Source organism: Misgurnus anguillicaudatus, chromosome 24 (genome assembly GCF_027580225.2).
Source record: "Misgurnus anguillicaudatus chromosome 24, ASM2758022v2, whole genome shotgun sequence".
Lineage (NCBI taxonomy): Eukaryota > Metazoa > Chordata > Actinopteri > Cypriniformes > Cobitidae > Misgurnus > Misgurnus anguillicaudatus.
This window is the reverse complement of record NC_073360.2, coordinates 10,183,005-10,196,733: the sequence shown is the minus strand read 5'-3', so window position 1 is coordinate 10,196,733 and position 13,729 is coordinate 10,183,005. Positions and strand designations below refer to the sequence as shown.

General features: G+C 40.8%; 1 protein-coding gene across 1 annotated transcript in view; it reads right to left on the bottom strand.

Annotated features, from left to right (window-relative positions):
• Positions 1-13,522, bottom strand: part of fndc3a (fibronectin type III domain containing 3A) — a 72,800-nt gene extending 59,278 nt beyond the window's left edge. Inside the window, exon 1 of the mRNA XM_073862814.1 lies at positions 13,355-13,522. Within this exon, the coding sequence (XP_073718915.1) occupies positions 13,355-13,477 (123 nt within the window). The 5' untranslated portion in view covers positions 13,478-13,522. The remainder of the gene's footprint in view (positions 1-13,354) is intronic.
• Between the last annotated feature and the right edge of the window lie 207 nt (positions 13,523-13,729).

Below are 13,729 nucleotides of genomic sequence, written 5' to 3'. Positions count from 1 at the left end.
TGGATGAAAAACACAACAACAAAACGATCTCGCTTATATTAAACATCTGTATATTATAACAAAAACGAGTAAGCACGCGGCTTCTGCCATTGTCTGGTCGGTCAGCTCGCCTCGCACACTGACAGAAATAAATGAAACCTGACACCTGCTGCTCTGTGACGTGACGCGCGTTCAGCTCCGCTGAAATCAGGCAGCAGACACATTCAGTTTTTAGCGTTTGCTCTCTCTAACGAAACTAAATGATTTAATTACACGAAAATATCGCGGCAAGCCTAATCCAGACGTGTATCGCGTCACGTGCGTCCGATAAAACCGCCTATAGACAGTATTGTCTCATCTTGTTTTCTGTTGGGGAAAAGTACCAAATCTGGGGATTGACAAAAGTCGATATACCGTTCATCAAAAAAATTTAAAAAATGTGTTGCATGTTTTCTAAACAATTTTTCCTGATTAGAGTGAGCCGAAACCTGAGATTCGTAAAATAGTAGAAGCTATTGCATTCAAAAACATCATCTATACATATCAGTTTGAATAAAGAACTAGGAAAAAAGCAGAAAAGAAAATCCTCTAAATCCTCAATACGCTTCTGAAACGTTCTTGATGAAATAAATTAATTAATAATGCTCTGTCTGTTTTCACACATGCATAACTGTGCTATATTAGTGATTCAAATTGCTTTGTAAGAGAATCTGTCTGCCAAGTAATTAAATGTGAAAGTAAACATAACCAAGTGCGGGTAAAAGTGATGATTTCTTTTCCAAATGAGCTTTAAAAAAAAAAATTAAAAAAAGAATAAACGCACTAGAAAAATCCTTCTCTATAAAAGGGAACCCACTTTAATATCACACAACAAAGAAGGGCAAGGCAACAGCCCACAGTTCAATAAACCTTGTGCAAATCACTGACATTAGATCATTCAAGGATGAATGATGGTGAAGTGGAGAGGACAACATCAGTGGCTGTGACGTTCAAACCCACGTCACAGGCATGGCTCTGATATGAGGATGGTGAGGCAGGTTCGGTGCTCATCAGAGTACCACTTGTTCCATGAAATCACTCCGAGTCACTTTTCCATTGAGATTTTATTAAGGTACTATTGATGACACATCTGTCTTGGAGATAAGCTGGAGCGCTGATCTGTTTCAGCAGAGGAGGGGGGTCCTGATCTGAAAGCCTTCAACAGGAAGTCATTTGACTAGCTGATTTTAAAAACATGAACACTTCATCAGCTTTCTTTTGGTTTTAATCAGTGAATACACAATGAAGTGTTTCACATGAAATGAAGTGGGTGCAAATGAACCATGTTTTATGTTATACTGAGATCAAGGAAAGGCACTTTCACTTTAAATTCTGCAAGGTTATTTTTAACCCAATGCTGGGTAAATATTGGGAATGTTGGGTTATAAATAAACCTATGCTGGGTTGTTGTTAACCAAACCATGTGTTGGAACAACCTAGCATTGCACTGAAACAACCAACCAAGCATGGGTTTATTGGTTAACCCAACATGTGTTCTGTCCAATAATCCAGCAGAATTGAAAGTGTTTCCATCAGTCAACAGGTAGAAGAATAGTAAGATTCAGAGCACATAAAACATCACACTAGTTGAAAAGTCAGTATTTTTTGTTCTAACATCCAAATAACTATTAAAAATTGACTCTGAGAACAACATTAATGGTGAACATAATACCAAAACTATTTCTTTCATTCATGCAAAGTAGTGTTAGATCGAACAGACTAATGTCAAAAGACCTCAGACGCCACTTTTAAGCAGCACTGCGAATTTGTTCTCAAAAGAGTTGAACCGGAGCACAACCCGTGCAAATAATGTACCATGCCAAAAACAACAGGAACATGTGGCTCTCGCCTGAGCTGTGGGTTAAGAGCTGACAGCCCATCCAGAGGTAGAAACCGACTGAACGCAAGGACCACGATCTCAACCACAAATCTTGTACTTAAAACTGACATCCTTAGCCTTCCACAATTAGGAACCATAAGGACCATTTATTTATTTAACAGACAAGCACACAGTGAGTATCATTAACGAAAGGCAAACATGCACTACGCGCTCTCTTCCGGCATGCATCATGTTGAATATAAATTTGTCAGCAAGTGCTTTTCTTTTACCTCAGATTTGTGATGGAAGTCACAATGATAGCGCCTGAACTCCCACGGCTTGAGGCTCCAACTGCGGGTCTCCCCTAACACAGCCATCCTCTGTATTTCCGTCTCACTCTCTGTTCCCATTCATGAGTACCACTGAGAATCACCAGCTATCCTTTCGGCTGCTACGCACATACACACACTCATGAGCGCGCTCTCGCGCAGCCACATGTGCAGCCGCAAAGAGCAATGCATGAGCAACAGTGCACACGCTGATGGGGGTGGCTGAGGGAGGTCTTATTGAATTATGTTCAAGCAGCTACATGCTGTTGCGTTGTTTCCTTGCACACAATTACTTGTTCCACTCACCCTTCCTCACTCCTTTATTCTGCAACGCAGCTGGTTACCTCTTTCTTTCTTTCTGACACAGCCCTCCATCTCTCTCACACTGCATTACTGACACATCTCCAGGGTCCCTGGCAGCATGCAGTTTGTGTAAACACATGTAAGTGTGAAAAAAGACAATATCTTGACTTACTGTAGCCCGCATCTCCCTCTTAAACAGCCACAGCTGCTTCAACAGGCTGGATTATTTCTTTAAGGAATCTGGTACCCTCCCAGCGCTCGGGGGGTCCAAGCCACCCTTCTCTGGCTTTCACCCGGTGCTCATGAGACTGGAGGTGCAGCACGTTGCGTTCGACACATGGGGGCCCGAGTGAACTCTTCACCCCCTTTTGAGCGAACCCCAGGTGGGTGGAAGGACGGAGGTCTCGCCTAAGTGCACTCGCTGGAAGGCGTTCACAAGATAACAGGAGCGTAGCCCATGTTTGCGCTCTCTCTTTTTGTTATCTCTCCTCCGGCTCTCTCTGCAGTAGATGGATGACTCTCTCGCTCTCGTTTCTCTCTTCCCGGCTCCAACTCTCCCTCACCACCACAGCCAGTCTCCACGGCAACCTCTTCAACAAATAAGCCCTGGCAATGTCCGCAGCGCACCACCAATGAGGTGGACAGCTAATCGCTGGCGTTCCACTCACGGGGGGAGGAGAAGAACGAAAAGAAGCGAGGGAGGAAGGCCACAGACGAGTGGACGCAATTGCTCTTTCCTCCGAGGGTTTGTAATTCGCACCTCTCCCTCTGTGTTGTACCGGCGTTGACTCGTGACTGTCTGCTTTGTGGCGAGCGCAAGCAAATATGGATGTCATCCAAATTGTAACACGCACTTTCAGAGCACTGCCAAGTATTAGGCTGGCATTGATCTAGCAATTAAAACCAATGATAGGGCTCTTCAAGTTATCATGGACTCCTTTGTTTTGCTTTGACGACGACAGTGTCGAGCGACACATGCTTGTTCGCTGACTGACACTCACGCAAATCCTCCCTCCCACCTCTGTGTCTTGTTCTTTCTAGCCTTCATTCACAGAATGATGGTGGTACTGTTAACACTATCACTGGTGTCTAGGATGAGATTTAGGTAATGCAACAACTTTAAGGAGAAACTCAGCCCTTGCCTTTATTATAGCACTGTGTCTTCGCAGGAGAGATGGAAGGAAGGTGTGAAAGTCAGATACATAAACAGCAGTGACAGCCAGGAAAAATGAACCTACCAGGAAAATATGGATATAAAGTTAAGCCTGTACTGTATATTCACCAAGCTGAAAAGAGTGAGAAAGACTCAAGTTTCTTTGACATTTCTCAAAATACAGAAAACATGAAAAGCAAGTTCCCGGGTTAGGAAAACGCCTCTTATGATGGGAAAGCCCTGAGGCAGCATATATTCTTTCATACGCTGCTAGTCACAAAGCAGATATGGTACTATATTTAGCAGTTCTCACATACCTTTCCTGAATGATAAAATCCAAGCCACTCTAAACAAAAGATCTGCTTTCTTTAAAGCCAAAATAAGTGGACTGTAGATATGTAAAGTGTACACATTTTCAAAATAGTCAAAAGGTTCACTGAACAACTTGTTGCTCTTGTTAGGGTAAGGCCAAGTTGTATAAAACAAGTATACTTACAGTAAACGATTCAAATTCCGACAGTAATAGTCACAACATTTGTTGAAGGCAGCAAGTTTGTAACAAAATAGGTGTCATGATGCTTTAAAAATGGATGAATAAGGACCCACCAGCTCACCAGTTTACAGTGCTGACATTCTCCTCATAAACCTCTACACTGCAAGTATGCAATGTAATACACGCTCACTACCAGTGTAGACAAGCACAATATTGTTAGCATGGTAAATCAACTGCTGGGTCAATGTCGTCAATCATCCTGACACATACCTGGTATAGCTGCCCTTTAAAACATTTTTTATCTATTCACGTAGGTACGCATTTAGCAAAACTGGCGGCCAATTCTTTTAATATGTTAGGACTATAAATTCAGGTAGTAAAATGTCAAAGATAAGAGATTTAGAATCCAGGTGGTTGAATGACAATGATTTGCATGAGTAAAGATTAGAAATGGAAACACTGTTGCTCTTATGCGTCACGGACGAGCTGAACTTGCCGGGTTTAGGCACAAGGCCATGAGAAAGGGAAGAAAGCGAGAGTGATTAGCAAACACAGCTACAGTGGTTAGCGTTGGCTTTATTACCCTGGAGATGGGCCAGCACTGCCGTTGTGTTCGCGGCTGTTAGAAATTGACGTCTCCTCCGATGAGTCAGGGCTCAGGTTCCTCACTATTTGTTCCTCTTTAATTGTTTACCGTGTGACAACGTGGCACAGCAGCTGAGCTGACAGGAAACAGTATGTGACGTTGAAGAAAGAGCCTGTGGATATCTGGGCAATTCAAAATGAATGAGACCCAAAATGAAGCTCATGTAGCCTCAGGTAAATGACTTGCCAGTCACACAACTTCATTTGTGTCCTGTATGACAAACAGTGCATTCTAGGCAAGATCTGGTGGCGTACTTCCTTATGCCTTTTATGCACAATGCAATTGGAGTTTTATGCCCTAATTATTCGGCAATTGATGCTTTACATTTTTTGTCTGCAAAAATGTTCTCGCTGTTCATCATCTCGCTTTGTTTTGCCCACTAGCAATATAGTGAGATTCTGGTGAATCAATCTACAACACTTTTTATGAGGTCAAAGTGTCTGTATTGAAGCGCTGCAAGTCATGTGATGGGCTGCAATTATTCTTACAATTGGAGCTAGAAAGAAGAAAAAAACTAAACTAGGGTGCATTGCATTACTGTAGGAAATTAAGAGACCTTTGCAGTCACAGTGTCACTAATATTAGCATTTATTAGAGCCCCATAAAATCATCATCACTGGTGCCTACTGGGGATGTTGGTTCTCCCAAAAGCACTTTTGGTAAAGATGTTTGGGGCTGTTGGTCCAAAATGGCCTTCAGCAATTAGTGGTCACTCTTTATTCTCACACCTCTCATGCCACAAAGACACTCCTGAAAATATTATCAGCTTGATAAAAGATGTTAGTGGGGAACTCAATGCAAATAAACTAAAACCATTGCTCAGTTCTTTTAAGTAATCATTGGTTATCTAATGTAAATGTTGTTTGAAGTGATCCCTTCACAATAAAACTGCTTACAAAAAATCTTACATAGGTGAAGAAAAATGCAAACACAGAGTTCTATGAGAATCAATATGAGGCAAAAACCTTTTCGACAAGGTATGCCGTAAAGCCAACCTAATTCTTGGAGCGACTACAAAGAAAATGTGCCCCCAATACAAAGCCTGCTAACATCAAAGCCGGGCCGCCACTTTCAATTTGTATTTTGTATCACCCTGTATAGGAGAGCCTGAACTAAAGGTGAATAGGAAAGGTTCAGCATTGCCGAGAGCCATTATGGGAAAGCAACCTCGCCTTATTGATCAAACCCTTTTTACATGATGCCCCTGACAACAGTGAGAATTCTGCTCCACATCGGTGAATGGAAGACAGTTACTTGAGATGACTTTGTCATCCCTACTGAGAATTGTCCATTTTCTCTCCTATTAGGTGATAAGTGAGAAACCCACAAGAGAGAGAGAGAGGGAGAGAGAGAGGGAGAGAATGGGAGAGAGACAGAAACTCATTGCTATGGAAACATTGCTTAGATCACCAATGAGCACAAGGAGTAACGTGTGGGGGGGACAAAGGGAAAGATTAATGTTCGGTTCAGCCATTTTATGGTTTCAGAGGGCACAGTTGGATGAACAGCCGTAACTCAGGCACGGTGTGGTATCACAGGCACGACACATGAATCCACCCCCGACTGTGGCCCTAGGCCCAGCTATGTGTCCGCTGTCTCGTTCGTCACGTATGGTTGGCGTTAAGTGGGGGGGGGGGTGTGGCGCAGTCACCCGACTGACTCACTCGAAAAGAAGAGTCTCATTATCCACAACATGGTGGGAGTCAATTCTTTGTGAAGGAGGCATCAAAAAGGCGTTTAATGAGGTAGACTAATGCATTCATAAACAATATTGCGTTTAGGGTATTGCCAGATACCTCACGATTCAATACATTGCGGTGAATCATAGTATAATAATTGGGATCATCTAAAACTCCACAAAACGCATCAGACAGACTCAGCATGTCCACAAGAGAGAGCACATCTGTGTTTCGATTTTTTGTTCAGTATTGCGACAGAGAAACTTGGCGAAAGGGCAGATTTAGGGTTTCATCTTATTTAGGTAACCTGTTGCTTCGGACCAGTGTTGAAATGTCACATATTAACATATACATGTTTTTTTTATTATTCAAACTTAAAATGAAAATCGGTTATTGAGCAAGTACATAAAATCAGTGTTTAAGACGGTATCTTTTTCCGATCTACAAGGGTAAGTATTAAAGGACAAGTTCGGTATTTTACACTTAAAGTGTTTTACCGTTCGTTGTAAACTTGTGGACCTATTTTTCCAAACGCCTCACACCCGTATATTCTTCAGTTGAGAGCTTGAATAATAGACACTCCAGCCCAGTTGGTGGCGATAATCCGCCATTGCCAATTGCAAGAATACAAACAAAGTTCCCGGCACGGAGTAATACCGTACCTCACAGCACATCTAATACAAGTCAATGAAGTTGAAAAACCTGTTGGAGAGCATCTTTTGCGGCGATTTTTGTGTGAACATATCAGTGAACACCCCTGACCACTCGGTGAGTTTCACGTCTTTGTAAATGAAAGTTTAATGCATTTTAGGAAGGATTGTTCCAGTGCACCTATAAACCCATTATAGAGGTGGGAGGTGATACAAGAAACACCCGAAAATTCTCGGGCCAGCATCATATGTCCAAATTTCAGTCAAAACTTTCTATTTCATCATAAACAATCTGAAAACAGGGCTTTAAGTGTAAAATACCGAACTTGTCCTTTAAAAACGGAAACGTTTTACAGATATTTCTGATATCAATGTGTCATATAAAGATCTTTTAAATCATAAATGAAAATAAAAATGATTTTGTTCAATTTTTCATAATCACATCACATATATGACGGCACAGCATTAATTGCGTAGAAGTCGCATGATGAGCGATGTGACTGGCTTTTGCTTCGACCTCTTGGTTTAGTTTAGAGCTGCAAATTTCGACTATTTTTTCAACCGATTAATCTATCGATTATTTTTTCGATTAATCAAATAGTCTAAAGATTTTTTTTACAAATAATAAATGTAACATCTGCTATTAATGTCAACATTTTATTGAAGCATTTTCTCAATTAAACAAATACACAAACAGTGCCAGTGCCAAGGAAAATATAACAAATTACATAAAAACAAGTCCAACATTAATTCAGCCTAACATAAACAGTGCAAAAGGGGCATTATTCACCTTAAACAAATAAAATATATTATTATTAAAGAAGTAAAATAAAAATAAATCAAACTGAATAATAACTCCTTATTAATATAAAAACATGTCCCGCTCTTTATTGTTCCAGCCCTAGTGCTAATCATAAACTAATGAAGAGTCATCATTAACTACAAAATGACTCACATGAAATCATTGTTTATTAATACATTAACTAAAAAACATGTCATGTTGTACTTAATGATGACTCTTCATTAGTTTATGCATTTACTCAGCATTAGTTCAGACTGAAGTAAAAATAAGTTCATTGTGATTCATGAACCCTTATTATAAAATGTAACCATTATATTATTACTGTTAATATTATTACTATCAGTAGTAACGTTACTGCATTCTCATTTAGCATCAACTTTAACATTTAACTTTTCTTAAGTCTCGGGTAAATACAAATTTAGTTAGTATGATCTTCTAATATTTTATAAACGGCGTTTACACTGCTGTTACTTTAAATAAACGCATGTCAGGACGAGACGAGCTTTTATAATATCTGCGCACATAGCAAAAAAAATAAGCTATGGGAACTCCGCGCTGCCAGCTGGCTTTCAGTGCACGCGGGCACATGCCTATCTCAGTGTAACAGTAACTTATTATTTCATAACTTCTTAATATAAGAAGTTAAACATGTCCCGCTCTTTATTTACTGTTTCAACATACTGCCCAGACGCGATGCAATGTCGTGTCTGTCAGGCGTCAAGCAGCTCGTATTAAACTAAGATGTAAACACAGCTGTATTAAGCACAATATATGCCTGCATTGATTCTATTGTTGTATAAAAACTTACTGTAAAAATTCAAATACTTACGCTGCCGTCGAGTCATTTTGAGGTCGGAGAGCTCCAGGTTGTTTTCTTTTAAGATGATCATGCGCAGATGTTGCGCTGCTGTGGTATGCCATTTCAGTTTTACACAGTATGTGTTTTATTTGATCTCTGCTTAAAGTATTCCCACACTTTTGATCACGTTCTGGCTGTTTGGTATAACACTTGTATTATCCGGTCGGAGCTGAAGCCGCATTCATTTGAAAACGTAAACAATGCGACGCATCGACGCATTTCCGGCAAATCGACGTAATTACGTAATCGACGTAATCGACTACGTCGACGCGTCATTCCAGCCCTAGTTTAGTTTACCTTCCAAGTACAATGTTAACAAGAAAGAGCGTACCAGATCAAAGAGAGAGTAAATCAAAAACATCACTGCTTTCTGGTCGATTTAGGGCCATTTATACAAGGGGCCTTTCAGCACGACTAACAGCACCCTGTTCTTATTCAGCTTAGACTTCCTGCAGAGAAGTCTATTCTACCCTGCCTAGAGTCTTTGCTCTTAAGGTAAGCCAGACTGTTGCTTCAAAAAGCTTTGTGCACATAAAAAAAACAAACTGTTTGAAGACCATATAAAACCCAGAAACAAGGGAGGAAAGGCAAATAAATGAAAGCGTAAAAGAGCAGACGTCAGTGCTTACAGGCAGAGCTCTGCCGGAGAATGGGGGACGTGAGGTTTCACCAGATCTTTACAAAGAAGAGAACAGCTGGGCACATGGGCTATTAGGTAAGTAATGATAAACAAGGTCTGATTCATGGTTGTACCACAGATAACCAGTCAGGCAGTCCACAGGGAGGAGAGAGAAGAAACGGAGATGGCCTGATTGGCATTTTACGGAGGGCCGATAATCAACAGAGTACATGGAAGGAGGAATGGTCTCATATCATGCCAATCACACTAAGACAGCATCCAGGAGTACACGAATTAAAACACCAACAATCTGTTCTATACAGAGTCTTGCTGTATCTAACTGTTTGAAAGGTCCTGTGTGCATATCACCTTTATCTTCTCCAAGCGTACTGACCACTGCCCAGGCCTAAAAGTTTTGTAAAACTTTCATTAAAACAATTACAAAAAATAAGGCACGTTACATTTTTTTCGAACAGTGTGAAATATTCTGAAGTTGATAAAGTCACACAACAACTACCCACTCAAGTGTAGCTCAACTGGTACAGCACGGCATTAGTAGTGCGGAGGTAATGGTTTTGATTTGAGCTTAAATGCGCCGTAAGTCGCCTTGAACAAATGAGTAGAAACTGCTAATTATTATGCACATATTTCATTTAATGAAATAGCAGTAGTGTTTTTGTCAGGAGGATTTAGCATCCCTTGCAATTGGAGTTCAGTACAAATCCAGGGTGGCACAAAAACAAGGGAGAAAGCCATCTAAGGGGGCAATCACACCAAACGTGTTTTAAACACTTGAAAATGCAAGGCGTGTTTTACTTAAAAATCGCCATGAAAATAATTTTTTAACATTTTAAAATTTAGATTTGTTTTAGAATATTTTTTTACAAATGACTTATCTGTGAGCTTCATTATTTAAAAAAAATTAAAGTGCCCTCATAATCAGACTTTTTTGCTTTTCTGTGGAAATTTTTTGAAAACTCTGCAGAATGATTTTAAATGTTTTTAGACGATATTGGAGAATTTAAGCTATAAATATTACAAAATTGCGTCTTAAATAATTACTTTTTAAAGGCTTACAATGAAAATGAATAAACCAAACCCATTCTTCAAACAGAGTCTTCTGAATTAAACTGGACCAACATGTACCAGATAATGTGCATGTCAAGATAGAATTATATTTTGTATATAAAATGACATATATTATTGTTTATAGTGTTATATATTATAGCAGAATAACAAAGCTTGTGTTAATACGTTCTCATTATGAATTCAGCACGTATGAAGATAATTTCATTATTTTTACAATACAATGTCAACTTTATATTAAACATAACAAGAACATTCATCTTGTAAATGGATTTCAAATGATGATGTGCCGAGTGCTGACTGTCGCGTCACATAGACGACAGAGACAAGTAAGATCTGCTTAATTTAGCGGTAAGTTTTATTTCATCTCAAATATTAAATGGTTTGTATCATTAAGAACAATCACAGCAAACAGCGCGCACAGGGTTAATGTACTTGTCAATGCCGCTCAAACACGCGAGGCTATGTGTGTGCTTGTTGTCAATGACAGTTAATGGTCACAAACACGCTCAAGCACGGGCATTAAATCCGAGGAATTCTGTGGAGTTCTCTGCTGAAATCTGCGGGCGCGGATTCCGTTTGACCCTGCACATAATCTTTAATCCAAAACACAAATCTTCTCCCCTCCTCAAAACGATCTCTCTTTACTTCCGGTCATAAGGTATAGCAGGTGGGCGGGGTCTGGGAAAAGATCGCAGCGATTAGCAATTAGCAACCCAACTTCAAATGATCCAATCAGTTATTGATGGACGAATTCAAATCCAGCCCTGCCTTATTTCATTTCAGAAGCGGTTATACGTCACCATTGGGAGAAAAAAAGTCAGTTTCATGGCGACTTAAAAAACAGGAGCTTGCTCTGATCTTGATTGAGGGTGAGAGGCGCACAAACAAACAGGAAAGAGTTTAGTGAGTGCAGTCCGGTTGTTCCAAACAACTGTAAACTTCCGTCAACACAACGGAAAGCCCACCTCTCCAATCATTTGATTGGACAATGTAAGAACGCGAATGACGCCGGGTGCTTTTCCGTTCTGAGCGCACCTTCAAAAACGCAGTCAGCAAAAAAACGAAAGGCATTCGGTGCGCATAAACAGCGCGCAAAACGCTCACTGCCCATAGAAAATCATTCAAAAAGGACCTGCAACTGCCATAAACGCGTTTGGTGTGATCAGCCCCTAAGGATGCAGAGCGAGAGTCCAGTGGGAAAGGTCAGAACAGAAGGGTAAACCATCTTTGTACACTGTCATCCATGTTCCGGGCAGGATGTGTAACTCCGCCTGAGCCACAGATCTTTTTGGCTCCTTTAAGTCTGTTAAAAAGCTCCTGCAGTCACATTCGTGTTCTCATGCGTGCCGTGGCTCTATGCACAAGCACATCTCCACTGACACGTGGACCAGTGAACACCAGGAGTCACTTAGTCACTAATTTTACCTTGAGCTCCCTCTGTCGCAAACATCAAATGCACACCTGGAGAGGCGCCACAGTGATTAGATGTAGGCGTAAAAGGCCACACATGAAGATAAATGCCAAGGGCACAAACAAACACGTAGGCGCGCACACGTATGCGTGGTAATTAACACCGAGGTAACCGTGGCTTTTTATACCAGTTAAATGAATTAGTATTCTTAGGCTGCGGTGGAGACGTGTCAAGACACCCATCACGCTATCTCTTGTGCATCTGGATCTTGATGGATGGCACCTACCTTTTCACTAACTGAAGAAAGCTTCTGAATCATAATCTTGCATTCTGACACCAAAAAGTTCACATAGAGCAAAAGTCATTTCAATGAATGAGTTGGCTTGAAGGTGCTATTTTGCAGCCTGTGGTTTTATGAATGAGGAAGGAGGTGATGCAAACGCATGGGGATGAAACTGAACATTTGAACAGAGGAGTGTGGTAAGACCTTTTTTTGCTTGCTTTAAGTGCTCAGTAGACCATAGGGATGATAAGGTAGGTCTTGTCAAGTGACCGCCACAAGGTCAACAGCTGTTCAATGACGTTTAAAAACAAGGCCTAGATACGTGGGTGAATAAAATGTCCTCAAATTAGGATTTCACTATGAGTGCAATATATTTAACAAAGCTACAAGTGTACAGTTATTGACTGCACTTTAAAGTAAGCTGCCTTTCACCAAAAAACACACACACACCAACATATTTGACGTAAACAAGGTAAACTTGCATTACGACTTCCTATCTTGGGAACGGCAGTCATGGTCACTAAGCAAAATCAGCTTGATGTCCGTGAGAGTGACAGCGGTGCCACCTGGCCTTGTCATGGCCACTCACTCTCTCTGTGATGGCCCCAGGAAGTGGAAGCGAACGGACAGCTCCTCTCCATGGCCTTTACTCCCATCACACTTCTCCATGCCAGGTCAGGGCCTATGACACGACGCACATCCAGAGTCACAAGACCAGATGCCGACACCTAGGGAGTCCTACTACTATCTACTATGATGGAATGCTAACACTGTTAGCGTTCAGAATACTCAAAAAATGCTAATAGCATCTGATAAGTACAAGTACTGCGTATCGTTAAAGCTGCCAAGAATATGGGTTCTTTTTGGGCTGGCAAAGAAAAATTCTTTTTTGACCAATGTCCGATTATAAAATACAAATTTATTGATGCATAATAAATAGTATGCTGAATAAAATAAAGGTATAACTACAACATCCGCTATATCATTCAGCACTTGCTCATCCTCTATTATAAAAACAGACAGACGTGCCTCAGCTTGGTCTCTGGGTTCGGCAGAACCATATGATCTGTCATGAGGAATTATGTCAGCAAAAATTTCAGCAGTCTGCTGTGCAGAAAATTGCTTTTATGTGGAATATAGCTTAAGGACTTGGCAGCGAAGACAGAAGTGAGTGAGAATGATCGTAGATGATTTATCTTACCTGCTGCGGTCCGTCTCCATTGACGATGTTGGGCTGGTGCTGAGAAGGCGGCGGAGAGGTGAGTATTGGGATGTCTGGACTGAGTAACTGGCCGGACTCCAGCGGGGAGGTGTGGTCAGCCATGACTCCCTCATTCACACTATAGAAGAGGCACTGCTTGCTTCCGCAATCGCAAAAAAAAATAGGCTTAATCGATGACTGAAATTTACATTATTAAAGACAATTTGTCATCGTTTACTCACTCTCAAGTTTTAAATATCTTTGTTCTGCTAATCAAGCAGGATCACCACTGACTTCCATAGTAGAAAATATGGAAGTAAATTGGGCTCCAAAACGGTTTATTTACAAACAATGATGACTAATCATCTTCCTTTG